Source organism: Phocoena phocoena, chromosome 10 (assembly GCF_963924675.1).
Source record: "Phocoena phocoena chromosome 10, mPhoPho1.1, whole genome shotgun sequence".
NCBI lineage: Eukaryota > Metazoa > Chordata > Mammalia > Artiodactyla > Phocoenidae > Phocoena > Phocoena phocoena.
In genome coordinates, this window is record NC_089228.1 from 36,036,132 (window position 1) to 36,063,264 (window position 27,133).

The 27,133-nt window shown below is 42.4% G+C and overlaps 4 protein-coding genes and 3 non-coding genes across 31 annotated transcripts in view; 2 read left to right on the top strand and 5 right to left on the bottom strand.

The window, feature by feature from the left end:
• Positions 1–630: 630 nt before the first annotated feature.
• On the bottom strand, positions 631–2,333 carry SPCS1 (signal peptidase complex subunit 1). The gene is made up of 4 exons (XM_065884711.1): positions 2,172–2,333; positions 1,754–1,813; positions 1,586–1,672; positions 631–1,113 (listed from the first exon to the last, which is right to left on the bottom strand). The coding sequence occupies exons 1-4, from the start codon at positions 2,205–2,207 to the stop codon at positions 988–990; spliced, it is 309 nt and encodes a 102-aa protein (XP_065740783.1). The 5' UTR covers positions 2,208–2,333; the 3' UTR covers positions 631–987.
• Positions 2,334–2,830: 497 nt separating this feature from the next.
• Positions 2,831–13,049, top strand: GLT8D1 (glycosyltransferase 8 domain containing 1). Its single transcript, XM_065884712.1, has 10 exons — positions 2,831–2,873; positions 7,193–7,246; positions 7,329–7,427; positions 9,301–9,514; positions 10,919–11,036; positions 11,263–11,347; positions 11,503–11,615; positions 11,977–12,143; positions 12,263–12,375; positions 12,521–13,049. The coding sequence occupies exons 2-10, from the start codon at positions 7,231–7,233 to the stop codon at positions 12,709–12,711; spliced, it is 1,116 nt and encodes a 371-aa protein (XP_065740784.1). The 5' UTR covers positions 2,831–2,873; positions 7,193–7,230; the 3' UTR covers positions 12,712–13,049.
• Positions 13,050–13,292: 243 nt separating this feature from the next.
• Positions 13,293–20,589, bottom strand: GNL3 (G protein nucleolar 3). The gene is made up of 15 exons (XM_065885375.1): positions 20,577–20,589; positions 19,366–19,424; positions 18,832–18,969; positions 18,597–18,710; positions 18,426–18,506; positions 17,221–17,353; positions 15,995–16,107; positions 15,625–15,742; positions 15,247–15,334; positions 14,550–14,724; positions 14,295–14,437; positions 14,079–14,212; positions 13,806–13,987; positions 13,466–13,532; positions 13,293–13,378 (listed from the first exon to the last, which is right to left on the bottom strand). The coding sequence occupies exons 1-15, from the start codon at positions 20,587–20,589 to the stop codon at positions 13,293–13,295; spliced, it is 1,644 nt and encodes a 547-aa protein (XP_065741447.1).
• LOC136130103 (small nucleolar RNA SNORD69) lies at positions 14,781–14,857 on the bottom strand. Its single transcript, XR_010656303.1, has one exon. It is a non-coding gene; the product is annotated as a small nucleolar RNA SNORD69 (small nucleolar RNA).
• On the bottom strand, positions 15,869–15,950 carry LOC136130108 (small nucleolar RNA SNORD19B). The gene has a single exon (XR_010656307.1). It is a non-coding gene; the product is annotated as a small nucleolar RNA SNORD19B (small nucleolar RNA).
• Positions 17,102–17,179, bottom strand: LOC136130102 (small nucleolar RNA SNORD19). Its single transcript, XR_010656302.1, has one exon. It is a non-coding gene; the product is annotated as a small nucleolar RNA SNORD19 (small nucleolar RNA).
• A 3,252-nt stretch (positions 20,590–23,841) lies between the features above and the next one.
• PBRM1 (polybromo 1) overlaps positions 23,842–27,133 on the top strand; it is a 95,899-nt gene continuing 92,607 nt past the window's right edge. For 10 of the 25 annotated variants that reach the window (XM_065886299.1, XM_065886304.1, XM_065886305.1 and 7 more), the window contains exons 1-2: positions 25,581–25,718; positions 26,660–26,757. In XM_065886299.1, coding sequence (XP_065742371.1) covers positions 25,581–25,718; positions 26,660–26,757 — 236 coding nt within the window. Of the gene's footprint in view, positions 23,890–25,565; positions 25,719–26,659; positions 26,758–27,133 lie in introns of those variants that run through there. The other 15 variants (XM_065886289.1, XM_065886298.1, XM_065886290.1 and 12 more) reach the window with 3 other exon arrangements.

The window sequence follows — 27,133 nt, forward strand, 5'->3', positions numbered from 1 at the left end:
ATTATACTTATTGATATGCTTGTTCTTCTTTCTGCCATCTTTTATTTTTCTTCCCCTTTTTTAGAATCCTTTCCTGACTTTTGCTATATTAAGGTCTTTGCTCCCTTTTTTTTAAACTCACAGTTTGGAAGTCCTATATCCTGGTATTGAGAAACAGAATATTACCTGTAATAATCCTTCTACTCCCATCCCTCCCACAAGGCCTTTAGAACATTTTTCTCTTCGGCCCTCTGGAAAATTTTAAAGGAATTTACAGTTTTATGGGTTTCCACTTTGAACCACCTTAGGTAAAGCCTGGATTAAATGTTTTCTGCTTGGCAATAGCCTTATTTTAGTGGTACCAAGATACTACTTTACCACAAATTTACATTTGTGGTAAATTTCATAGCTGTAAGATATCACGTATGAATCATGCATTGAATAAGATGTTAAATGTATAAAGCAAAAGTTTTTTTATAGGTGCTTTTGCTGTTGTTAAAGAAAAAAAAAAGTATGTTAGGAACTTGTAGCTTCAGAAAAGAGAAATGGTTCTTACACTTTCCGAACCACAAACTTCTAACTTTGGCTTTTACTAGTAGTCATGCTTGCAGAACAATAAACAAAAGACTCTTTAGACATTGAGTTGCACTGTGAGTTTTATTTGAAAACATTAAAACAGCCTGATGACTCATAATGAATTATAAAACTTTGATAGTTAAATTGTACTGTCATTTATGAGGCTTTTATTCTTCATTATTTTGTAAACCTGAAAGAAACTTTGCATACTTGTGTTTTCTGTTCTCCATTTCAGAGGAAGATTGTGAAGAGAAGATCTGAAATATTTATAAGTCAAAACCCAACAGAAAAGTGAAATATAGAGAGAACAAAATCTGTACACAGCTGAGCATAGGTGTTTTTAGCTCATGTTTTGGATATGAAAACAATTTAGCTCATGTCACACGAAACAAAAGCAGGTGCAGTAGTAAAGCTCAATCATGAAAACCGCAATCAATTATTTTTAGCATGCCTCTTAATTTTTCTTTCCCCTGGTTTCTTGTCGTCTGTGCCTGAGTCTTGAACAGGTAACCACTTGAGGGGGTGCCGGCGATAAATGGGCCATGGAGGAAGTGTCAGCTGGGTCAGAACAGAGAAAACACATCATTTATGGCCATTAAAAGTTTAAAAGAGCATTATGGATAATGCCTGGTTCCCAAATGACTCCTATGCTAAAGGTAAAAAAAAATGAAACTGACATTCCTATGAAAACTATGTGCCACCACCCAGACAAGATACTGTGAGAACAAGCCTCATTGTTTACACATGGCTTTAAGAGCTAAAAGAAAGGTGAGGAGGGAGCAATATGAAGACCGTAAGGTCTTAAGGTCTAGTTTGACTTTAAGATTACTGCTTGGATCGCCTGCCAAAAGAAATGAGCTTTATGTACCTTAACCTTATCTGATGCTATTTGGCATTTACTTTTCCAGTGATAGCAAGGGAAGGATGAGGTAAACGATGGTGCCAGTTCTCACTACTAGGGCCAACCAAAACAACCCAATTCAGAAAACCTAAGTTGCCACCAACATCCAAGCACCCACAAATTTCTTACCAAACACGAAAAAGCAAATCCCGCCATAACTATATAGACAGTCCACCCGAACTGTTCAGCCACGTACCCGTAGATAAATCCAATTATCTAGAGACAAAGAAAGTATATTAAATACAGTCAAGCTGGGGTGGGGGTGGGGAGAGACGACTATGCAAAACCAATACTTACTGCAGAGAAAAGAATAATTCCCTGAAACATCTGTTCAGCTAGCTTCTGGCCCTTGTAATCCTAGAGGTGAAGGAGAGCAAAGCAGAAATTGGTTCCACCACCGGAGAGGTACATTCCTGCCCTGGCCTCACAGCTTTGGCACAGGGCGATCCCAATATATGGGACTTCCCCAAGAACTTAAGCAAGGAATGACATTTTGGGTTTCCCGGGGGAATTAAAGCAAACTCACGGAACCCGGGCTGGGGTATCCTCGCGGGGGAAGAGAGAAGGGGACCCAGGAGATTCATTTCGGGGAAGAAAGTAGCCATCGGGGTAGGAACCGCGCAGCACCGGGTGGGTCTCGGACAAGGGTTGCGGAGCTGCCAGGCTAGCGAGCGGCGTGTAGGAATCTTGGGGCCGAGGCGGGCAGCGCCCTCACCATTTGCGTGGGCAGGGAACTCAGATACTCCAACATGACTGGCTCAGGAAGCGGGCGGCGGAGCGAAGGCGGCCGGGACTCAGGGACAGTAGGGGCCGGGGTCAGCTCCTGCGTACAGCTCTACTGTCCTGTCGAGCCGAGGGTCGCGATGGCCGCGGCCCCGGAAGCGGATGTCTCCCACAAACCCGGTCGGCCCGAGGCCCCTCCCCGTGCCCTCGCTAGGCGACCCGCGCTTTCGGAGCTGGCTGTAGGCCGGCGCCCTCTCTGCAAAAGCCGAGATGCTGACGGTGGCGGCCGAGCCGAGGCATCACGCGCCCGTGAAGGGTTCGCGTCAGTGCTGTTGGGTGCCGAGGGCCGCGGTCCAGGTCCCCCAAACTGTACTTGGCTGTGCCTTCGCGGCTTAACGGCGGCCTGCGCACGCCCCGTCTCCATGGCGACGGACATTTCTCGGCGAGGACCCCAGCGGTGGGGCTGCCCGGCGGCGCCTGCTCTGCGCGACGGTCTTGCGGACCGAGCGGCTAACGGCGGGGGGCTGCGGGACTGCGCGGCGGCCGCGGAGCTAGCGGGCAGGCGGGCTCGGTCCGGAGTGTAGGGGACGCGGGCGGCCCGGCAGCGGGCTGGGCCCTGGGGCCTGCGGTGGGGACGCTGAGCTGGCGGGGCGGGCCGGGGCGTGGGCAGCGGCCCCTCCTCCTCGGGCTGCAGGTAAGGGAGGCCGTGGGGAGCGTCCGAGGGAAACGGCTGGCCTCGGGGCCGCGGGGTGGGGGGAACCCCTGGAGCGTCACCCATTGCGAAACACCCCTAAACGTTATTGACCCCCAGAATTTAGAGGAGAGTACCCCAGAACGCATCATCCAGAGAAAGGGAATGCCCTCGGAGAAGGACGGGTCCTGGCCCGCCCCTTCGCACGAGTTGGAGAGAGTTCCCACCCGGGGAGTCTCCAGTTTGTCCCTCCAGGCTGCTTGGCGGCTTCACTGGCGTCCTCACAGACTCAGGCCTCCCGAAAGAGGCCAGCAAAGGTTTCGCACTGCCTCTCGAGGCCGGCGTCTATCTCAGAAGCTTAGGCCCTGCCCCGTTACTCTGAGCAAGGTGGAAGACTCACGTTCCGGAGAGAAACTGTTCTGGGAAACCTGAGCCTGTGGGTCCCAACTGGCTGTCTGGCCTGTGTGCTGTGTTGCGCCTCAGGGTCACAGGCGGTGGGATTCTAGGCACTCCAGGGCAGGCGGTGTGCGGCTGCCGACCTCATGCAGTAAGCAAACATTCCCGGCAGCTTTTTCTGTGCCATGAATTGGGCCAAGGACATGGCCGTGACCAACACCAGGTCCTTGCCTTCCTAGAGCCCAGAGTGTGTCAAAGGAGACAGCCACGTAACCCCACGAATATAAGCCGGATTTACTCTGGGGTAGCGAAGCCTGGGAGATGTGAGAGCTCAGGGGAGATGCAGCTGAATGTGAGGTTTGGGGGAGGCTCCCCAGACTCCTGAAAGCCAAGTAGGAGCTAGGCAGAGAAGAGGTAGAGAAAGTGGATGTATATCCTTAGTGCCTTTTCCACCTTTCAGTCTGGCAGAGACTAAACAGACTTTCCCTCGTATGCAGAAATAGATGTATCCCTCTGTGTTATCCCTCTTTAAATGCACTTCACAGGGTGGCAGTTGCTGCAGAGCCTTTATGGTATTTGAGCTATAAAGATAATCATGGGAAAAGGAGATTGCGTGTCAGGTTCAATTTCAGAGACATCTCCATTGGAATCCATGTCTTTCCTTGTGTTTGAATTTGTTTTCATGATTATTATCAAAGATCGTGTTCCCTTTCAGAGCTGAGAACCAGCCTTGCTCCTGGATTAACAAGACCATTCAACAAATATCACATACCTATTACCATTTACCAGACATGGTTTTAGATGGCAAGGATACACGAATAAACACTTTTCACCGGGGTCACTGTTTTCTTAGAGCAGGGAAGACACAAAGAAATCAAATAAATGAGATAATTTCATAATTGAAGAGGGGGAGCGGTGAACTTTCTTGATGGCCTCTGAGGGGATGGGAAGAGGACAGAAAGATGACCTTGGTCTTTTGTGACCTCGACAAAGCCACTTTGAATGGAGAAGTAGGGCCAGAAGTCTGGTTGAAGTAGGATAGAGGACAAGAGGAGAGAAAGTGGAGCTGGGAACTTCAAATCCTTTCAAGCTTTTAGAGTGAGAGTGAACAGAGAAATGGGTCTGTGGGTCTGCTGGGATATGGGAAGTGGTGTCTTTTTTATTTTTATTTTTTAATTAACTGGAAGATACCAGAGCATGATAATGCTGCTAAGTGTGTGATCCAGCAGAGAGGGAAAGAGTTTGCTGATGCTGCACCAAGGAAACAATTATAGGATAGGTTGCAGAGCATGAGTGGAATGGCCTTCCTTGGGAATATATAGCAGTAGAAAGAAAAGCAGAAAAGGCTACTGAGATGTGGGTACTATTGCAGGTAGCTAGCAAGTTAAAAACATAAAGTGTTCTTGCCCCGTAAGGTTTCTTCACCCATATTTCTGGGAATGCCTGCTATGTGTGTGTATTGTGAATGATTTGGGAATGTGAAGGTCTTGTAATTTATAGACAAAATGCTACTTTTCATAGTGAAAATTGAATATTACTGATCAAATTGTACACAGTTGTGTACTCTTGCAAAAATACAGCCAATATTGCATATCTGGGATGTACATACAGTTTTGAGAATTCTTTCTAACCAGATCAGTGAATTCCATTACCAGGAATTGCACCAGGAAAGGAAATATGGATCAGACACACTCCATAATAATCGGCATTTTGCATGTAGATAACTGTGGAAGAGTTTTAGGAGTAGGTGGTTTCTGCCATGTGAATCTACTTAAGTACATCAAATAGCTGCTGGGATTGTGTTTTTCTTCTGTCTAGGTAGCTACAATAGCACAAATACTTGTGCCTCTCAATTAACATACCACCTGTAAGTAATTGTTAGTGGACATTGTTGAGCTAAACCATTGGCCCTTATACCATTAACTAAATGAGATTTATTAAAGTGAGATAGTTTTCTCCAGTCTTGGTGGAAGTTGGCTCCAAGCAGGCAGATGTTAGAACTCTGTCTCAGCAGCCCCCAGTCTGCCACCTTCTATAGGTAAGGCTCAGTCCTCAAGAGGAGATAGAGACACATGGCTCAGGGTATATAACGATTTGTAGTCTTTAGAGAGTAAACTTGTTGGTATAATATACTTTACATATACTGTTCTAGAAAGAAATGAGAGTGAGCGAGAAAGAATGTGTGTTTATTTTAGATTGTTCTTTGGGAGTCTGAATTATGTTCTCCCAAATTTGTAATCTGGCCTGTGATCCCAGTTTTTTAAACAGCACTTCAATATATTTCTCTTCTTTTCAAAGGCCTTGAGAAATCAAGTGCCTGATAGGCACGCACTTCATTTAAGATGAAATTAATTCAAACTAACTTTGATTTTAGAAATATGCTATATTTGAAAGTACTTTGTAAAATTAATAGCCTTTATGTAAGTGTTAGGTACTCCCATGGGGGAAGATGAAGTAGAAAAGGGTAAAGTTCTCAAATGTAGGATCACAATATCCAGGTTGTATAAAATGTTTTTAATGAAACATTACCCAGAGATTGTTGTAGAAACCTAATAGTTTAATTTAGCCCCACTTACAGTCTTGTTTCCATTGAATTATTTGTTTTGAAAAAGTGAAGGCTTCAGATGAGCTGGGGAGCACAAACCACCGGCGGAGTGACAGTATTAGACACCACTTTCATAAGAGATGGGTAGTTAACCAACAGAGAGGAAGCCCCCAGAAAAAGCTAATTTTTTCTTTTAGCAGATTTTTAATTTTTGAGGCTAGAGCTCTAAACTTTTGATAGCAAGATTGGATTTTGTGAATTTTTGTAATTCTGTTTCCCTGCTATAGGTTTTTTTTTCTTTTTTATAAGTTTATTTATTTTTGGCTACGTTCGGTCTTTGTTGCTACGCGCGGTCTTTCTCTAGTTGCCGCGAGTGGGGGTTACTCTTTGTTGCGGTGTGCGGACTTCTCATTGCGGTGGCTTCTCTTGTCGCGGAGCACGGGCTCTAGGTGTGCGGTCTTCAGTAGTTGTGGCTCGCTGGCTCTAGCGCGCAGGCTCAATAGTTGCGGCGCACAGGCTTAGTTGCTCAGCGGCATGTGGGATCTTCCTGGACCAGGGCTCAAACCTGTGTCCACTGCATTGGCAGGCAGATTCTTAACTACTGCGCCACCAGGGAAGTCCCTCTGCTATAGTTTTAAATGAATTTGGGAACTGTTCTTTTTTCTCTTTTCTTTAATTCCAGTTAAAGATGAATGGAATACATCTTGGAACAGGGATGTTTGTACCAACGAGGCTGACCTTGGTTTACTGGATCATAGACAACTGAAGTCCATGTCTAATTAGGAATTTTAAGTAGAAATTCATTCAGAAAACATTTCCATAGTGGTTAGACTCCAGGTATTCCTCCTGGTAGAATTTCTTTTGCTTTTCATCTAGTGGCATATGGTATACAAGGCTATAAGTTACTGGACGTATTTTATTATGACTACCATAAAAAATTCAGATCCCAAATTGGGTCCTTGGAAACTGTTAATTCAAAACGAGTTTCTTGCAGAAAATACCGTATGCATTTCTTGTTTCTACCTGAATAAAAGTGTGTAGGTGGGACTTCTCTGGTGGCACAGTGGTTAAGAATCGCCTGCCAATTCAGGGGACCCAGTTCGAGCCCTGGTCCAGGAAGAATCCCCATGCTGCAGAGCAACTAAGCCTGTGCACCGAAACTACTGAGCCTGCACTCTAAAGCCCGCGTGCCTAGAGCCCATGCTCTGCAACAAGACAAGCCACTGCAATGAGAAGCCTGCGCAGCGCAACGAAGAGTAGCCCGGCTCACCACAGCTAGAGAAAGCCCGCACGCAACCAGAAAAAAAAAAAAAGCATGTAGGCATTTTGATGGACATTCTAATGTACCTACTGACTTTGGGGGCTTGTTTTTGTTTTGTAGGGTTAATAACTAATATTTATATAAGACAGAAGAAAAAGATGTCGTTCCGTAAAGGTATGTCCTTTCTACAGTTCTATTGTTTTATACCAGGTCAAAAGGTGAAGAGATGTAACATGGGCATTCTCCTCTGTTTCAGTAAACATTATCATCCTGGTCCTGGCTGTTGCTCTCTTCTTACTGGTTTTACACCATAACTTCCTCGGCCTGAGCAGTTTGCTGAGGAACGAGGTTTCAGGTATGGGAACCCTGACTGATGCCTTGGCATGTGTTGAGGACCTGGAATTCCCTGTGTCCCACATTCTGAGTTACATCACTAGATTCAAGGAAAAGGCGGCTTTCTTCTTGGCCTTATAGAAGTACTAAAGACTTTCAGAAAGGCAGGTGGCACTCATTGTGCTCTTGCAGCCTGTCCCCTTCTCCTTGCCGGGCAGTTGTTTGCTGAGGGTTTGATCTCACAGAAGATTCCTTTTTACCAAATCAGAGGCCTTGGAGAAAGCCACTGTGGGCTGTTATCTACAGACATTTCAGTAGGGCAGGGCTTCAGAATGTGGGGACAGGTGGGTGTTGCTCGTGTTTGATGCCTCCTGTTCACTAGAGTGTCGGTCTGGTTACTTTCCTTTACCTGTTACTCTGCTTTAACACATGAAACCATATCAGCAGGTCTTTAGTAGTAAAACAAAACCACAAAGCCTTGTCACCTGATTTAAAAGACCACTATTGTATAATTCCGCTGCCAGTTATTTTAGATTAGTTGTTTATACTGCTTTGCCTTGGTATTGAGGGATGTTTGAGGCTTCAGAGTGTTTCTCAAAAATCATTTTTGGATTGTCACCCACTGTACTTCACCAGAGCAAGAAAAGACTAATAGCTTTTCCTTAACTTTCACTGAGTGCTCTGATAGCATGTTTTTATAATAGTGTATATATGTGTGTGTGTTTTTATATATACATATATATTTGCATAAAGTAATGCATGCTTCTGGTGGGAACATATGTAAAAAAGAAAATAGCATTCAAGCTCCATGAGGACAGTTGTGGCTGGTACATAGGAGGTGCTTCTAAATATTCATTGAATAAATGATTTCACTGCCTAGAGATAATTAAAATTTTGTGTTAGTACCTTCCAGGTTTTTTTTCTCTGTATTTTTTTCTATACAGTTGAGATTATACTATATATAAACTACACATGACATGGTTTTTCACATAATTATATCCTAAGTACGTCACCATGACAAAACTCTTCATATGTAAATTTAATGTCACATAGTTTACTTTTTGCCATAGGAAAAAGTCTTTTGGTACAATGACTTTCAGATTTGTTTTATGGCAACCCCACAATAATGAATGTGTTACATACAGCAGACACATACATGTATTTATTGTCTATCTGCCCTACACAATGGTAAAGATTTGACCATCTTATTCATGGCTGTAACCCTGGTGCCTAGATATTGCTTGGCACATAGTAGGCATTCAGTGTTCAATGCATGATGAATGAGTAAATGAACAAACTTATTATAAAAAGCAAGGTTTACAAAACAATACTTGCATTTGCTGTATGTGATGCATTCTGATATTTTCTAAGTCACTGTTCTATTCCAATTCAGGAACTGTTTTCTTACTCATGTTCTGATTGCGATCCACTTATATTGATTTCATGCCTACTTGTGGGATACAATTCACAGTTTGAAAAACAACTGTTTTTTAGTCTGTTTCTAGGTTTTTCACAATTGTAAATAAAATTGTGACTTTTGGTTACCTCTCAGATGTCCTTAAGAGACACAAGGGGAATTATTGGGTCAAAGGCCATGTACCTGTTTAAGGCTCTTGATACAAATTGCCCAAATACAGTCTAAAAAGATTGTTATATTCCTACCAGTAATGTATCAGAATTGTCTGCCTGTTTTTTTAAAAATGCTTTTCCAAAGGCCTGGTTACATACAGGAAAAACACAATTTCTGGGCTATATGCTTCACATTACAATGAGGCAGAATGAGGTGTAAGTATCATAATTCTCAGCTTACCTCTTTTCATGTCTTGGGCTCTGTATCAAAGGCTCTTGAGATTGTGTTTGTATCACAGTACCTTCTCTGTGTGTGTTCTTTGCAGATTCAGGAATTGTGGGGCTTCAGCCTGTAGACTTTGTCCCAAATGCTCCCCAGCATGCGGTAGATGGGAGACAAGAGGAGATTCCTGTGGTCATTGCTGCATCTGAAGATAGGCTTGGGGGGGCCATTGCAGCCATAAACAGTATTCAGCACAACACTCGCTCCAGTGTGATTTTCTACATTGTTACACTCAACGGTACAGGAGACCATCTCCGGTGAGCTCGGCTTCCCTGATGATTCTGCTTCTAAGGGATGCTCTAAGAGCAGGCCAGCTGCCAATCCAGTAATATGTTTTTCAGTGTTTACATTTTTCCTATATAATTATACCACATGTAAACTGCATTGTTCTTCCATGTGATTGTACCATAAACATGTCTCCATGATAGCAAAAACATGTAAGAAAACTGTGCCAAGATGTAAATCAACTGCGTTACTATGCATAGTTAAGTGGATTTTTTTTTGGTAATAAGACTTTCTCAATGAAGGAAGTAAGGTGTTGATTTACATTCTCTTACAAGTTCCTTATTTCAAGAACATGCTCTTGAGTAGTTCTGGTCTAGAGTGGGAAGGGACATGGGAGCAATGGCAAGGTAGTATGGTGAAGTGAGCATAGACACTGATCCAAATTTTAGCCCATAGTGGGGAACATTACCTAACTCTTTGGAACCCATTTACTCATCTGTAAGTACGGGGTACAAATATCTAGATTAGAGGATTGTGTCAAGTAAATGAAAAAATATATGAAAACACCTACGACATAATAATCGCTCAGCAAATGATCCTTACTATTGTAACTTGTGATTAATAGAAACTCAATCTGATGGATGTCTTAACTGTGTTTTGAAAGATGCTTTGAATTAAGATTTACGAAGTTTATTCCAAGAAACATTTTATCTAACAGGTTAATAGTGGTCAAAGTTCTAAAACATCTGTTCTTGTGCCTTTCTCCATGGTTGTTCATCAGTTGTTACGAATTATTTTTCCATATTTTAAAAACTCAAGAAATCATCTAAAACAATGTAGAAAGAAATATTGCATTAAAATAGACTACAGAAATAACATTATATCCACAAAACGCTGATGAGAAATGGGCCTAGGAAAAATGTGCAACACCTCTTTAGGGAATACTGACTTTTCTTACAGGCAGTACCTTAGACTCAGGTAGAAATCACTCAGCCAACACAGTGAATAATGAGTGTGTAGATTAACAGACTGATTTACCAGCTTTGTTGATAACTTAGCTTTCACTACCATCATACTTTGACTCATTTTCTTCACTGATGTATTTGGAGGGACAAATGTTAAATGATCCATGTGGTGAAAGGATCTTCTCAATTCCATAATGAATTTTTTTTACAGCAGTTTTAGTGTCAGAAGAGTGATCAAAAGTATGAGCCTTTGGGTGCACTATCACCATGGAATCTTGGTTCAGGAAGGGTCTTTAGTGGGTAAATTCACTGCAGATGAGGAAACCAAAGCTCAGAGGTGAAGGGGCTTGAAGACACCTATTTTGTCCTCAGGATTTCTCTTGCATTATGGTCTTATTGGAAAGCAGAGATATGGCTGTGGTTTGGGACATGATTACTTAAAACTGATATTTAGTGGTTTATTTTCATCAGGTCCTGGCTCAGCAGCAGTACCCTGAAAAGCATCAGGTACAAAATTGTGAATTTTGACACTAAACTTTTGGAAGGGAAAGTAAAGGAGGATCCTGACCAGGGGGATTCCATGAAACCAGTGAGTTCCATGCATCCTTGTTTGTACTTGGTAGTATTATGAAACGATTGGAATACCTGGGTAACTGTGGGTACAGTACTAGTACTTCCCTGGGGACCAAACCTGGAAGTTCAGAGACCTTTGGCTGTCTTCTCCTGCATGGATACCGAGAGCATTCTGGGAGTTTCTAATAAACAAAAGCACAGCCACTGACAAATCTTGTGCCAATGCCTCTTTCCTTTTCCAGTTAACCTTTGCAAGGTTCTACTTGCCAATACTGGTCCCCAGCGCAAAGAAGGCCATATATATGGACGATGATGTAATTGTACAAGGTACTAAAGAATGTCACCATCAGTGCTGCTCTCTGTCCAGTGTGGGCGATAGTGGTTGTCTTATTTATGATATCCTATAAAAGGCCATCCTAAGTGGGAGGAATAGGGAATCTTGGGGCAACTTCCAGTGTAAATCTTACCCTTATCTGTTTCAGGTGATATTCTTGCCCTGTATAATACACCATTGAAGCCAGGACATGCAGCTGCATTTTCAGAAGATTGTGATTCATCCTCTACTAAAGTAGTCATCCGTGGAGCAGGGAACCAGGTAAATTACTTATTAGACCGCGTAAATAGACATTCCACTCCCTATAATTCACGTCAATGGGGAGAGGCAGCAAAATCAGGGAATTCTAAATCTTTAGCTACATTTTACTCACCAATTATTTCATCCCAAAACTCAAGGCTGCTTTCCTAGATTGGTTCACAGATTAGACAACCTAATTCTCCTTGAACATCTGGCTTAATGTTTAGGTTCCTGTTGTCTAGCTTGCAATCCCAAGTGTCACTTTTATTTGCTTTATGTAGAGCCCTTTTTTAATAATCTGAGAAGTCATAAGTAAGCAGAACAGTTATCAAATTACTGTTTGAAGCATTAAACATACTATATATCCCAATTGTGTTTTTAGTACAATTACATTGGATATCTTGACTATAAAAAGGAAAGAATTCGTAAGCTTTCCATGAAAGCCAGCACCTGCTCATTTAACCCTGGAGTTTTTGTTGCAAACTTGACAGAATGGAAAAGACAGAATATAACTAGCCAGCTGGAAAAATGGATGAAACTCAATGTAGAGTAAGTATGTAACTGGCCTAGCTGTGAACACTCTTTTCTTATTTCAACCCTGGTGGTCTTCACTAACAGGAATTAGGATTCTTTACTAACAGCTTTCATTTGTTATCTGTCCCACCAAGAGAAGGGCTGTACAGTAGAACACTGGCTGGCAGCATCACAACACCACCTCTGCTGATCGTATTTTATCGGCAGCACTCCACCATCGACCCTATGTGGAATGTTCGCCACCTTGGTAAGTAGATAATTAACCAAGGGCCTAAGCTAATAAAGTGTCTAAAGGACCACCCTCAGGGATGGAATATATTGTTTCCCTTAAGTTTCCTGCAGTCTTGTGTCTGATTAGTATAGTCATTTGGCTCTTTTTTCCTAAATGTAAGGTTCCAGTGCTGGAAAACGATATTCACCCCAGTTTGTTAAGGCTGCCAAGCTACTCCACTGGAATGGGCACTTTAAGCCATGGGGAAGAACTGCTTCATATACTGATGTCTGGGAAAAATGGTATATTCCAGACCCAACAGGCAAATTCAGCCTAATCCGAAGACATGTGGAGATCTCAAATATAAAGTAAATAAATATGCTATAAGCATTTCTCAGGAAATCCTGGAAGACAGTATGTGTGGGAAGTAACACTTGCTAGGCTTCAATGCCTGTTTGCAGCAACAAAGGGACAAGGGACATTTCAGCTGGGTAAAGAGGACAAACTGCCCCATCTGGCAGTCAGCTTCCCAGACAGACTATAAATATGCCTCCATCTGCCTTACCAAGAGCTTGCTTACTGACGGTGCTGAACGACCAGAGGTGAATGTACTTAGATACGGCTGGTACAGCTAGTTCAACACTGCTGCTTGGTTTTAATTTTGTGACCTGTGGCCGAATCTGTAAATAAAGTAAAACTACATGTTTCAATAAGGTATGTTTTAACTTCTATCCACTCACTGTTTAAGAGATATCTTTTTATAGAATTTAGATACTTTCTAAGTTGCCTGATTTTTTAAAATGAATATATCATTATATACACATTCACAAAATTTACACAGCTTATGTCATACTGTAACAAACTGGTACATCACACGCAGAGAACAGCTTAGCAGTCTGCTCACAATGTTAAAAACCAACAACAAAACACCATTATATAAGGACAAAGTTCTATTATACATAATCTGTACTGAAATCATAAGCATCATCTTCCTCTTCAGTCATTTTATCCAAGATGAAAGGTGGTGCAGACTGCTTATCTGTATTGGAAAGAAAAAGGAGGTGTTTAAAAACAAAAATAAAAGCTACTGTACTGCTTTGTTAGAAGATCCCTCCACCCAACTCACCTGATTGAGAGTCCTCAGGCAGTGCCTCGCAGGCCTCTTCTTCAGGGAACATGTCTGAGCTCTTTTCCTGTGGGACAGAGAAACAGTGTTAGTAAGCCCTTGTGTGCTCATTAATCCAATTTAATTACATACCCAGAAAACGCCTCTGGAGGTACACATTAATGGATGCACAAAATCAAGACTAATGATTGCAAGCCTTAAACTTCTAAATTGTACGAGGCTTTTTAAAGTCATGAAATACTTAATTTCTATTTCTTCCTTCAGCCCCTTCCCCTCTGTTGTACATTGTAATGCTAGAAAACTTACTTCAGCTTAAACAACTCACGCACAACATACTTACATCACCTTCTTCGTCAACACATTCCTGGTCAGTGTTGACATCTTCATAGTCCCCCCGCTCCTCCTGCTTCCGTTCTTTCTGTTTCGGCAATTCTTCAGGTATGTCCTTTTCCTCTATCACTCCATTTGTCAGACCCGATGACTGGAAAAGGATGCTACTGGCTAAACGAGGGCCCCTGATGGCTAGGAAAGGTAAACAGCCCGTGTAAACAGATGAGACCTTTATTGGCCTGTCAGCTTATGAAGACAGTAGTTAAACACAAGCCGTGCTTACCTTGTATGCTGTGTGCATTGTTCTTTTCCAGTTCTTCCAGGTTAAAGCCCCGTTTCATGTCTGTCACAATGCTCTCATTAAAATGTGGAGGAGTCCAGGATGTAGGGGGATGGCAAAAGTAACCTAAGGAGGCACTGGTATTAAAAATAAAGTGTGTCAAAAATCAGTTCCTTTATTCTATGTGGTCATCAAAAAGCCAACAGAAAGAAGCCTTACCCTGTCCACTCAGACCACAGCAGTTTGGCAGCACCTTCTACATTTGGGCTTCCACCTTTTTGGTGCAGTCCTCTTCTCTGAGCAAATGAAGTAAAAAATTCCAGAGAATTCTTAAAGTCTGGGACAGTAAATTTCAGTACTACCTTATTAAAAAAAGAAAAACAAACTGTCATCTATCTGATATAGTACAGATGTTAAAAAAAATGCTTATAATGAAAGACAAGATGGAGCTCAAGGGAACGGGATTCTTTTTACCTGTCGAGCATCAGCATGGGACAGGATGGCGCTAGCAGCCTCCATTGGTTTTACTACCTCAATACTTGCTGGACTTCTCAGAGCGAGTGCAATAGCAGAGTTAAGTGGAGACACGATGAAACTTGGACTATCTATGATTGTGATTTGTTTGTCCAAGGGGACAACCTGCATGTACCTGAAACAAGAAAGATGGTAACTGACAGGCACTGGTTTTCCTAAAGGCCAAGAGACACAACGAAGCTCAGGGTTGGATTGAACAAACTCAGCACAGTCTGTCAGATCCATTTTATCATCATTTGCTTCGTGTTTATCTAAAACCATAACAGCACACCCTCCTCTTCTAAAGACAAAACACTACGTGTTATAGCTTACATACATATTGACCTAAACACATGCTGTTTCCTCTGTAGTATCTCCCCCCTCTTCTACCTGGCAGACTTCTATTCATTTCAAGTTCAGGTTCAAACATCACTTCCTCTAAGGCAGCTTTTCTTTCTATGAATCTATTTGCTCGTCTTTCAGACTAGATTGTGGGCAGCTATTCTAATCAATTCTTCCCAAGCCTAACACTGGCTTAACCCTGTTCCTTTCACTAAATAGAAAGTTGAGTAAATAGAAACAGAAAACTGTCGCCCTTAAAATAAACAAAATCATACTTACCTATAATGAAATATTGCAATTATGGAACTCAATTTACCTTGTAAGTCCCATGGATACACCAACATTGCATATCCGTTCTTGTTTTAAGCTATTGATGATGCTGCTTTTCCCCACATTTGGGAAACCTACAAATGGGAAATCCACAGATACAAAAGGCATTATGTGCTGGTAATTATAAAATCTCCACTCCCTTGTTTTATGCTTGCCTGTTTAGAGCAAGATCAGAGTTGGATCTGAGCGTCTTCACTTCAACACTAAAACTACTCTTAGCATCTTCATTTCTTGCACAGGTAATGAAAAAGCAGGAAAAGATTATTAATTCAAATAAACCAGAATTCTTAGAAGCTAACATTACCTATAGTGCCGAGTTGCACTTACTGAGATAAGACATAAAATATGTTGAACTGAAACTCACCAATTACCCCAACGTGAATGGCTTTGCCATAAGTCTCCTGAAAACCTCCAAGAAGCTTCCAAAGGCCTTCTTTTCCAACACAGACTTCACTTTTGAATGGAGCAGCTTTCTTCTTTACCTTCACAAGTTAAAATTCTAAATAATTAGTTTAACTACTTCTGACAATCCACCAGACAAAACCCAAGCCATCTGGCTCCAGAGCCCATCTATTAAAATCACCACATTCCATTGCCTTTCAGATTATCCCTGGATGAAATCAGAGTTGGATCTTAAAAGTTTTCATTTTTTAATCAAGATTTTGTACACTCATCATATTTCACCCATCTGAAAGATGAAAGAACCACATTTCCCACCATTAAATTAAGGGTACCTTGATTCTCTTCCCTTTGTCCTTCAGATTTGTTGAGGCTTTGAACACGACTGTTGGCAATTCCTTTGTCAAATAACTTAGCCAGTTCTCCAAATTCTCTTTTGGTACCAAATCTGAAAGGGATTAGGAATAAAACACTGTTCCAATTTGGTCATTTTGTTGAGATAAATTTGCAAAGTCTAGTAAACTATGGATTTCATTCAGGTTTGCCTTTTCCCAGTTTTTTCAAAAGTATCTGAACTAGAAGATGGGGAGAGGGTCAGCTGCCTACCATGCTTCTGGTTAACAGAGTTCAGTATGTACACCTCTGTATTTCTTTAATTCCCCTCTGCATTGCTCATCCTTTCAGGATTAAGTCAACCTCTAGAATATTACCATACTAACCTTAGGGCTATGTTTCCAGAATTTACTATCAGGTAGGAGCCATGTTTACTGACCCCAACTGTAATTTTAGATCCCATCCTTACTTTCTGTTTCACAGGTTTCTGTTTCTGGGTGTTTCTGTCCCTGCTGCTCAAACCCAGATACATAATCATGTCTCATCTAAATAGTGCCACATGTCGACATTGTGCAGATGTGAAGAATGTGGCACTGTCATCATTTCCTACGTGAAATATACTACACAGTAAGCTGAGCATAAAAGCTTACACTCTTAAATAAGACAAGGTGGTTAAGTACTGAATAGCGAAAGAACAGTACAAACCAGTTAATTCGCTTCTAGAAAACATCTCCAGGACCTCCCTGGTGGTGCAGTGGTTAAGAATCCGCCTGCCAATGCAGGGGACACGGGTTTGAGCCCTGGTCTGGGAAGACCCCACGTGCCACAGAGCAAGTGAGCTCGTGCACCACAACTACTAAGCCCTCGTGCCACAACTACTGAAGCCCACATGCCTAGAGCCCGTGCTCCGCAACAAGAGAAGCCTGCACACTGCAATGAAGAGCAGCCCCCGCTCGCCGCAACTAGAGAAAGCCCACACACAGCAAAGACCCAACATAACAGTAAATAAATGAATAAATAAGTATAATATAGTAATTAAGGGGAAAAAAAAAATTTCCACCCCACTGCCCAGCACTGTCTTTGGCAATAAGAGCTCACGCATGTGCATTGGTTTTGTTGAGGTCAGAGTTGGATCTTATCAGTCTTCAGAGACAATCAAGACTGTTCAGATGTTTTCCTCATACCTCACTAGTGCATATGGAATATAAAGAGCAATGTTTTCGCCTACCTGATTTATTTAATACAAGTACCAGCTTTTTCTGTCCACCCTTGACAATGGCTTCTTCTACCTGGGGACACCGGCAACCAAGAGGATCTCTGGCATCCAACACCTCCAGCACAACATCTGAGGCTTCAATCACCTGTCAAAGCAGAAGCTATCAGAACACCATCCCTTGCTCTGGCACCACCCTCCACATAAGTACACTGGCGTTGTCTACTCTGCAACAGGGTGAGCTCAGAGTTGAATCGCTTAAAAATTTTTTAAATTTATTTTTTTGGCTGCATTGGGTCTTTGTTGCTGCACGTGGGCTCTCTCTAGTTGCAGTGAGCAGGGGCTAGTCTTCATTGCAGTGCACGGGCTTCCCACTGCGGTGGCTTCTCTAGTTGCGGAGCATGGGCTGTAGGCGCACGGGCTTCAGTAGTTGTGGCACACAGGCTCAGTATTTGTGGCTCACGGGCTTAGATGCTCCCTGGCATGTGGGATCTTCCAGGACCAGGGCTCAAACCTGCGTCCCCTGCATTGGCAGGCGATTCCTAACCACTGTGCCACCAGGGAAGCCCCAGAGTTGAATCTCGTATCTTCACTTTGGTGTGAATGATGTTCACATGTTTATTTCTTACATGACAATAAGACATAAGTTTGTTCAGTGGCCTCTGATCAAAGTGGATTTCAAGAGTGGAAACATTCCCAACTATCTAAATGTATAATCTTCCCATTCTGAGTTATGTAGTTTGAAAGACCTTTGTGGCCCTACCAAGAGCTGCTGAGAAACACAGTCAGGGTCTATTCACAGGAGGGAGTGACCTTAGGAAAATAGGTGTTGGGGATGGCAGTGCTACACCAAGACATCCCCTTGACCTCCTTCACTTAGGTTTCAGCAAAGTACTTTAGAGACTCTTACTTTTGTACTGCTCCTCTAAAGTATTTCCTTCTATTTAAAAAGCCACTGTGTCATAATGTTATTTTATCACAAAATGCCACTTCTGTAAATCATGCTTATGGGGAACTGTTCCCAAGCAAAAAAATTAAAACCATAAGAGTATTTCCTTCAGTTAAACATATCAGTAAGCCAACTTGCTGAAGAATTCTTCCTGCTCAAGAGAACTCTACTTCCACCTCTACAAGGTTGGTGTCAGGAGAGAAAGAAAAAAAAACATTCTAGTCTTTTAAACCTCATTACCACTTTTAGACACTAACCTAGACTATGATACCTTTTTAAGTTCCTGACAATACAGCCTCTTCGGATTCTGTTTGCTTGACTTGGCTTTCTTAGCTTTGCATTGCCCAAATTCCTAGGTGATAAAGACAAGGGGAAAGGACACAAAATTAGTAGGTCAGTAGATGTAACCTATTTCTCCATTTTTCATGACTGTAATCATTACCTCTTTCACAGGTTCTATGTTACATAGCTCAACAGCAGGGTCAGTTTCAAGTCTTCTTTTCTTGTCCTGTTCTTTCTGTCTGTCAAGTTTCTGCTGCTGTTTCAGTTCTTCAAGCTGTGTTCAAGCCACAAGAGAAATAAATGGGAGAGCCAAAGTGACCTGATATTGTAACTTTACTTTGAAAAAAATACACACACCCACACATCACTTGTTGAACATTTTAGATGCATTTTACCCGCTGTTTCCTTAGCTCAGCTTCCCGAAGAAGAGCCTCCTTAAAAGGAGCACTGTTTGGAACTCCCGGGTCTTTCCTAGGCTTCTTTCGACCCCGTTTTTTAGCCTCTTTCCTCAATTTTCTATGGTGTTCTCGAACCTATCGTAATAAAATTTTATTAGTTAACAAAAATACTAAACAAAATTCATGTGAGTAACCAATCTGGCTGCAGTTTACTTATATCTGTAAAATGACCCAGAAACATAGAACTTTAACTGCAACAATGCAGAGAACACACATGCTTATGTATGAAACAGCAAGAAAAAGTCACCAGGAGATTCTTTTTGCAGCAATTGTTACCATATTGATCAAAATTTAGACTCTTATCACTGAATTACTTCTGATGCTTAAGAGCTTGTGTCATAGTCTATCCAACCTCCATTTCTTGAGGTGAAATCATACCAATATTAATCCAGACCTCTTTGTGGAGAAGGGATGGGGCAGAAATAAGTTTAGCATTATACTTGGTATAACTCTTCCAAGAACAAGACTTACCTTTTTTTGGATTTTATACCGCTTATGGCAGGTCATGCGTTTACTTGCTTTCTTTAACTCTGCAAAGCAACATATCACAAAAGGGTTAATTTATTGTTTTCTTTTTAATTTATTTATTTTTGGCTGCGTTGGGTCCTCATTGCTGCGCATGGGCTTTCTCTAGTTGTGGTGACCGCGGGCTTCTCATTCCGGTGGCTTCTCTTGAGCCACCGGGGAAGCCCTATTTACTGTTTTTTAAAATCCACTTTATCCACAAATGATCAGTTTTAGTTTTTGATGACTGCGCTCTAGGGTCACATCTATGTTTGCGTTAAGTAATTAACTGGCTCTGAAACCTAATTTAAGGATCTTGTGGGGAAGTTCCCTGATGGCACAGTGGTTAAGAATCCGCCTGCCATTGCAGGGGACACGGGTTTGAGCCCTGGTCCGGGAAGATCCCACATGCCGCTGAGCAACTAAGCCCGTGCGCCACAACTGCTGAGCACGCGCTCTAGAGCCCGCGAGCCACAACTACTGAAGCCCGCATGCCTAGAGCCCGTGCTCCACAAGAGAAGCCACCACAATGAGAAGTCCGAGCACTGCAATGAAGAGTAGCCCCCACTCGCCACAACTAGAGAAAGCCCGCGCGCAGCAACGAAGACCCAACGCAGCCAAAAATAAAAATAAATGAATTAAAAAATATTTTGTGGGTGTGTGGTAAAAATAAACACGGACCACTCAAGTCCCAAAGACTGATTCAACAGATCCGTTGTAGAGCCCAACTTCCTCGCTCCCACTCTTCCCAGATTATACTGGGATAGCACACAGGAGCGTATAAGATCCAAAAATAGAGCCACTTCTTATCAAATAGCACGAGTCACAAAGGAGGAGCTAACAGTGGGGTTGAGAGGCGGCTCTCAGATCTCACCAAGGCCGGATCAAACGTGGCCGCACAAGGGAAAACGCTGCGCCTGAAACCTGGCTCAGACACTGACTGGGTCCTCACGAGACTCTGGCCCGACCTTCACCCTTGGGGCCCAGCCTTCTTTCTGCACCACAGGCCCGCGATTCACGTGGAGCCTTCCAACCCCCAGTTCTAGGCGGGATCAGGGCTACGGCCTCCCCGCCAGCCCTCCATTCCCCAGAGACCAAGCCGCAGAGGAGCGCCCTGGTGGGTTCGTCGACCATCAGACACAGAGGCCCCTCCAAGCCCGCCCCCTGACCACACTCACTCGGCCGCTTCATACTGTAAGTTGAAAGGGCTGCGCCCGCTGTTGCAGCAGCGATCACAGCCACAAGCGCCTCCGCAGGCGCCACGTGCGAACAGAGACCATGGGCGAGCGTCACGCACTCACGCTGCCGCCGTAAAGCGCGCCGCCGCCTGCCCGCGTGCGCGCGCACGCAGTGTCGCGCGGAGCCAGATTCGCTTGGCGGCCGCGGGGCTGGCTTTGCGGCGGCACCGGGAGGGGTGAGGGCGGCGGGTGCTGGAGCGACGGCAGCGGCCGGAGGAGCAATAGCAGCAGCCGTGGCGGCCACGGGGCGGGGCGCGTCGGTCGGTGACCGCGGCCGGGGCTGCAGGCGGCGGAGCGGCTGGGTAAGGCCGGGCCCGGGGCGGGCGGGGCCGCTTCCTCTCAGCCGTCTGCCGGGCCTTTGTGTGGGCCCGGGCGGGCGGGAGCAGCGGCGGAGGCCCCGCCCCGGCCGTCGGGATGCGCCGGTCGGGCCGGGCGCGCGGGGCGGGGCATGGCGGCGGGCTTCGGGAAGCGCCTGGCAGCCTTGCCGCACCTGCCTGCCGGGACAAAGGCGCGCAGCGGCCCGGAAACTCCCCGCGCCCCGCTTTCCCGCCCCCCGCGGCTGGCCGAGCTCTCGTCGCGGGCAGCTTCAAAACTGTCAACGTTTCCCTTAGTTCCCCGTACCGGTGACAGGTTGGGAAAGTCTTTCATTTTCTCCGCAGCTCAGGGCCTCCTTTTTTTTGTTGTCGTTTGTTGACGGTTCAGACACAAACTCTCCTAGTAAAATTTTTTTTTTTTAGTACTTTCTGGATGACTCTGTTCAGACTGAGTATTTTTATCAATGGGACTTGTATTTATCGTGGAGCCCAGGTATAGTTTCTTATATGCAACACCACAAAGAATCGAGATTTTCAAATTGTGTGTGTTTCTGGTTATTTTTTCGTCTTTTAAAATTTTTTTACTGAGAAAGAAGCATAGTTTTGTTATTGCAGGGTAGAAATTGGTGACTTAAAGAGGAAGAAAGATTGGCAAAAATGTGGAAGAGATCCTGAAAAGCAAATGACAAATACACGGTATAGTGGATATAGAAATTATTACAATTATAGAAACATATGTTGGAGTAAAGCATTTTTATTAACTTATTTTCCAGCAAACTAAGACTCCTCAAAAATGATTTCAAGGTATTTTTTTCCATTTAGTAGTGAGCTCTTTTCCCAAATATAACTCAAAAGCAAATTGGACTCAATACAAAAGAGTAGTATAATTTCTGCCATATCACCTGTTAACAGATTGCCCATATTTTAGATCCCAAGGAAGATTGGAAGGTATCTTTTGAAGAAGTATGTCAAATCAGTAATAAATATGTGTGGATAAATAGAAGGGCTTTGACCACTTTCTTTGGCTTTGGGAGTGTACAGAATATCTTAAGTATTGATATTCTATGCAAATCGCCAAGATTAGTAAATTGCTATCTGTATGATAGACTACTCTCAAGGCATCCAGCATCATGTGAGAGAACACTGAATTGGGAGAATATTCCCTAAGTTAAAACACAGGCTGCAACATAATACATGTGGTTTGTTCATGCTTTTTAAAAAAACAAACAAAAAAAAGGCAACCAGGGCATAGAATAAATACTGAAAGCTGTGAATGCCAACGTTAAGGGTGCTTTTTCTCTGGGAAGTTGGATTATAAGCGATTTTTTCCCCTTTTTGAATCTTCTGTTTTCCAAGATTTTTGTTTTAAACCTGTATTACAGTACTAAGAAATACTAGAAATACAGGAGAGTACTAAAAGTCTCTAAACTGTCAAAATACACCATTAGGCTATACTGAGTAAATATTTTCCCAGTTGCACATTGTAAAGTTATTCTTTACTGTCCACTGTAATTTATCATTGGTTGTTAGAGTTTTGGACATCTGACTGTAATCAGTGCCATTTAAAAACTTGTAACTAAGTTTCAGAATCTTTTCTCTTTATAGAAAAAGAATTACTGAATGGATGCTCACAGTCCTTTGAAACTATGCAAACTTTTTTTTTAATGTCTCACTTAAGTGCACTTTTAATATGTCTTATTAAATAGATAAGTTGATCACTGAAACTATGCTATAAGTCAGGCTACAAAAATGGATAAAGTGCTGTTCCTGTGCCCAAGACAGCATGCAATCCTAGAGTTAAAACTTAACATTTTTTTTGTGTTTTGACATTTCAAAGTGATTTCACATACATTTTTCACTGTCATAACAATCCAAGGGAGATATGTACACTACTGTTCTCATTTTAGAAATAAAGAAACAGATCTGAAAGGTTGTGACTCAAGCAACATCAAACAGAGATGGAAGACCTGGGTCTCTTATCCTGGTCTTCTGAGCTCAGGTCCTATTGCCCCTCCCACCCACCTGGCCACATTGCCTTTGTAGCCAAACTTCCAAAATACATGTTAAAATGTGTTCCTTGGATGAGAAAATATTCGAAAATTATCCTTAAGTTGAATCTTTTTTTTTTCTTATCAAAGTAAATTAATGAGTCAAGGAGTTTTGAATATTGTGTGGTCTAAACACCCCCCTCCCCAATGATTTACATCTTTTGTCATTTGATTTTCAGCGGATTATTTATAAAAGTAATTTTGACCTGCCAAATGGTCGAAGGCTTTTTTTTAACCTTTCTAAAGTTGTATGTGATATCTTTTCAGTGCTGATAGGACTTTTGGAAAGAAATGTCTCTCTGAATTTTTTTGACGAGGAGGAGTTTTCCATACTCTGCTCACATGAGCCATTCTTGGTTTGTTCCAGCTTGCTAACACTTGGTGTCACATGTAAGCCTTCCACATGTGTTCACTCTCCATTCCAGCTCTGTGATTGAACTCTGCTCTTATTGACTAGGGTGCAGTTGGGCAGGCATGCTTCGTTCCTGGAATTGACAGTCATTCCGTGTGAGTAAAGAGGAACCTCAGTGAGGCATCTTTATGCATGTGAAAAGCATTTGGTTTTAAAATGGAAGAAATATCAGATACTGTTAGTGCCTGAGCCTTTGCAGCTGTTTGATTGGCGTGAGAAAACTGATATGCCTATTTTCTCCAATCTCGTATCTTTAGCAGTTCTGCTTGAATGTTTTCTGTCTATTCGTACTCATTTTTACTCCTTTGACCCTTCTTTTTATTTCCCGTCTCTGCCTTTTTCTTCTCTTTCAGTTTTGAATATATTAACACTGAATCAGCACTTCTAAAGCCCTGCCTTCTCCCACTGGCTTCACTTGGCCTTCAGACATAATGAGGAGACTGGCTTTTCGAGGAGCTGGTTGTGCTCTGGTAAAGCTGGTAAATTACTGATCATCTACACCCTTTTCCTTTTCTGTCCTTCCTTGCCTTTTCCCTTCCACCTTTCTTAAATTTTGTTATCCTTTTCATAAAGATTCCTGCCTTATGTTCATCAAATTCACTTGTGTCCTTGTCATAGATTGTTTACAAAAGCTTGGTCCTTAGTTTCTTCATTTTAATGAATTGACACCAGTTTATCAGCCTTTTATAAAGCAAACAAAAGTTGGCTGGCCTTGGCCTAAGCCCTTGAAGCTTTAGCCAGTTGTGGCCGATTGCAAACTAATACACTGTATAACAAACCAAGTCCTAGAGGAAGGAACATCATCATATTAGGCTCTGTTTTTAAACACCATGTGGACTGTAATTCAGAGGAAGAGATAAGAGACTTTGTTTGTTTGTTAGTTGGTTACCAGAATTTTTTATTTATTGGTTTGTTTTGCTCCTGCTTTCTGTTCCCTGGAGATCCCCAGTTTTTCTCTCCATACTACTGGCAACCCATTCTTTCAGCTACTGGTGTCTTAGTGTCCTGAAATTGAATGTTGATGAGTGACACTGGGATCAGTTTTTTCCTTTTGCTTTAGAGAAAGGCCTGTGAAATCACAATATGCTATTTGATACTGTTTTTAAATTGTATAAGCATTGTAGGACTTTCTCAGGTATGCACCCTTACCTTCTAGCTGTAGCAGGTCATTTCAGTGGTTGCATTTCTTGTGTTATAGTCAAATATATATATATATATATATACTTGTAAAGCTGTGTTAAGATTACTTAGCAGCCTGCCTAAAACTTAGAGCAAATATTTACATGTTTCTGGGAGCCCAAGGAGGGCCTAAAACCTCACTTCTGGGGTGCTCTTCAAGATCATCTACTGAAATGTAAAGCTGTGAATTCATGGGGATAGAGTACCTCATATAACTGAAAAGGAGGTTAGTCTAGATTGACAGAAAAGTTTCAAAATGCAATTTTGCTACTTTAGCATAGGTATGGCAAGTATGTTGAGTGTTTTCTGGGGTATGTCTTGTGGATCTTACTTTAATGAATGGAGAAAATTCATTTTCAGTGTGTTAATTTTAGGGTACATCTAAAATTCTAGAAGGTTAATCCTCTGTCCCCTTACCCTTTTGCACTAATTTGCCTCAGGGTCTGCTTCCTGTTCTTTGGTTTTTGTTTTTTTCCAACATGCTGGCCCACCTGGAAAGTGATCATAATCATAAGAAACACTGGGGAAAACAGATGAGGCTGCTGACTCCAGAGGTGACCACCTTAGGGACTCTGTCCCTGAGGCCTGCCTGACTCCCTCAGGGGCTGAGGGATCAGTACCTCCAACACACCATTATATGTGGGTGTACCCACATATATAATTATGTGGGTTTCCAAATTCCAGTCCAGGGTAAATTTGGGGCCAGAAGTGGTTGAGTCATTCAAAATTGGTAAATACAAATGAGTATACTGTTGCTGAATTTGTCCCATCCAAGTTGAAAGTGTAGCATTCTGGTAAGTGAAGGGGCTAAAGCAAGGTCCAGGACTTGCATTGAAAAAAAACATAGTTAAGCTTCTTTGCAACAGTGAAAATATTCTCCTAAGTGAACCAGAAGCTTTGTGGCAAGTGGCCAACTGAGGGCTTGGTGGCAGAGTATAAAATTCAGTGTAAGAACATGACTAATTATTTCTTACAGAAGAAGTTGGATTCCATGGGTTCCAAGAGAAGAAGAGCTACCTCCCCTTCCAGTAGTGTCAGCGGAGACTTTGATGATGGGCACCATTCTGTGTCCACGCCAGGCCCAAGCAGGAAAAGGAGGAGACTTTCCAATCTTCCGACTGTAGACCCTGTAAGTAACTCAGATCACTGTTTCTGCCTTCTGCACAATTCCCTACCTTTCCTTTAATGATAAGCAGTTAAGATGCAAGGCCTCTCACCTTCTTTTTCCTCTGGCTTGATATTCTTAACCTTTCTTTTATGAAAAGTATACACTTAGCCAGAAGTCTTACAGTAATAGTGTAATTTAATATTATGAAATAATAAAGAATATCATTTTGTCACATTATATAGTCATTCAAGTAAGTGTGTGCTGTCATGTGCCAAGCACTGTTGTGGTGATTGGGAAAGAGCTATGTGTAAGACGAGCTAGTTTTTTACATGGAGCTTAGATGCTAGTGTTGGGGAAGCAGAATGTAAACAGATGAACAAATAAGTAATAAAGTATCCTCAGCTAGTGATGAGTGCTAAGAAGAAAAGTTGGGATGATATGGGCTGTTTTGGCCCATACCTTCAGGAAAGATTTCTTTGTGATCAGAAGGCAGCAGCCCTGCAGAGCACTGGGGAAGGGTGTTCCAGGCAGAGGGGCTGGATCAGGAATGGATTTGATGGGTTGTGATTACAGAGAGATGGCCAAGAGGGAGAAGGAAACTGGCAAAGTCTGCCCAGCCAGAGTATACCCTACATACTCTGTGTTAGGAGTTTAGATTTTATTCTCTGATTGGTAAGAAGCCCTCTATTGGATGATTTTTAAACAAGAGTGATATGAACTAATTTTGTTTAAAGGAAAAGAAAATCACCAGTAACATATTCTGATGAAAGATTTAATCATTTAAATGATTTTAAATAAGGAGAGGTACTGTCAGCATACTTTAGACTTGGGTTCCCATGGGGGAATTCGGGAATTCATCGTTCTCTACTGGCATTTTATGTTTTGTTGTTTTTTTTTTAAGGACCCCTACACTGACTTTCTGTTCACTTTTCTGGTGATTTTTCTCCTTTTTTTATGTGTAGATTGCCGTGTGCCATGAACTCTACAACACCATCCGAGACTATAAGGATGAGCAGGGCAGGCTCCTCTGTGAGCTCTTCATTAGGGCACCAAAGCGAAGGTGAGTGGGAGGGCTTTGGTCCCGGATCCAAGTTGAAAGTGTTTAATAATTGAGTTTTCCTTTGGAAGGAATGGCCTAGATGATACAGGGGTCTAGATTTTAGTTTCAGTTGTCAAGGTGTAGCGAAGCGCATTTAAAAAAATTTTTGTCTTAATTAAAGAAAAAAATTTAGTTGTAAAAAATATACAACATGAAATTTGCAGTCTTGATTGTTTTTAGAAAACTTTTAGAAGTAATAGGTGAATTCAGCAAAGTTGCAAGATACAAAACCAACATACACAAAAATCAGTTGCATTTCTGTACCTTAACAGTGAACAATCCAAAAAGGAGATTAAAGAATAAACCTAACCAACGAGGTGACAGACTTTACACTGAA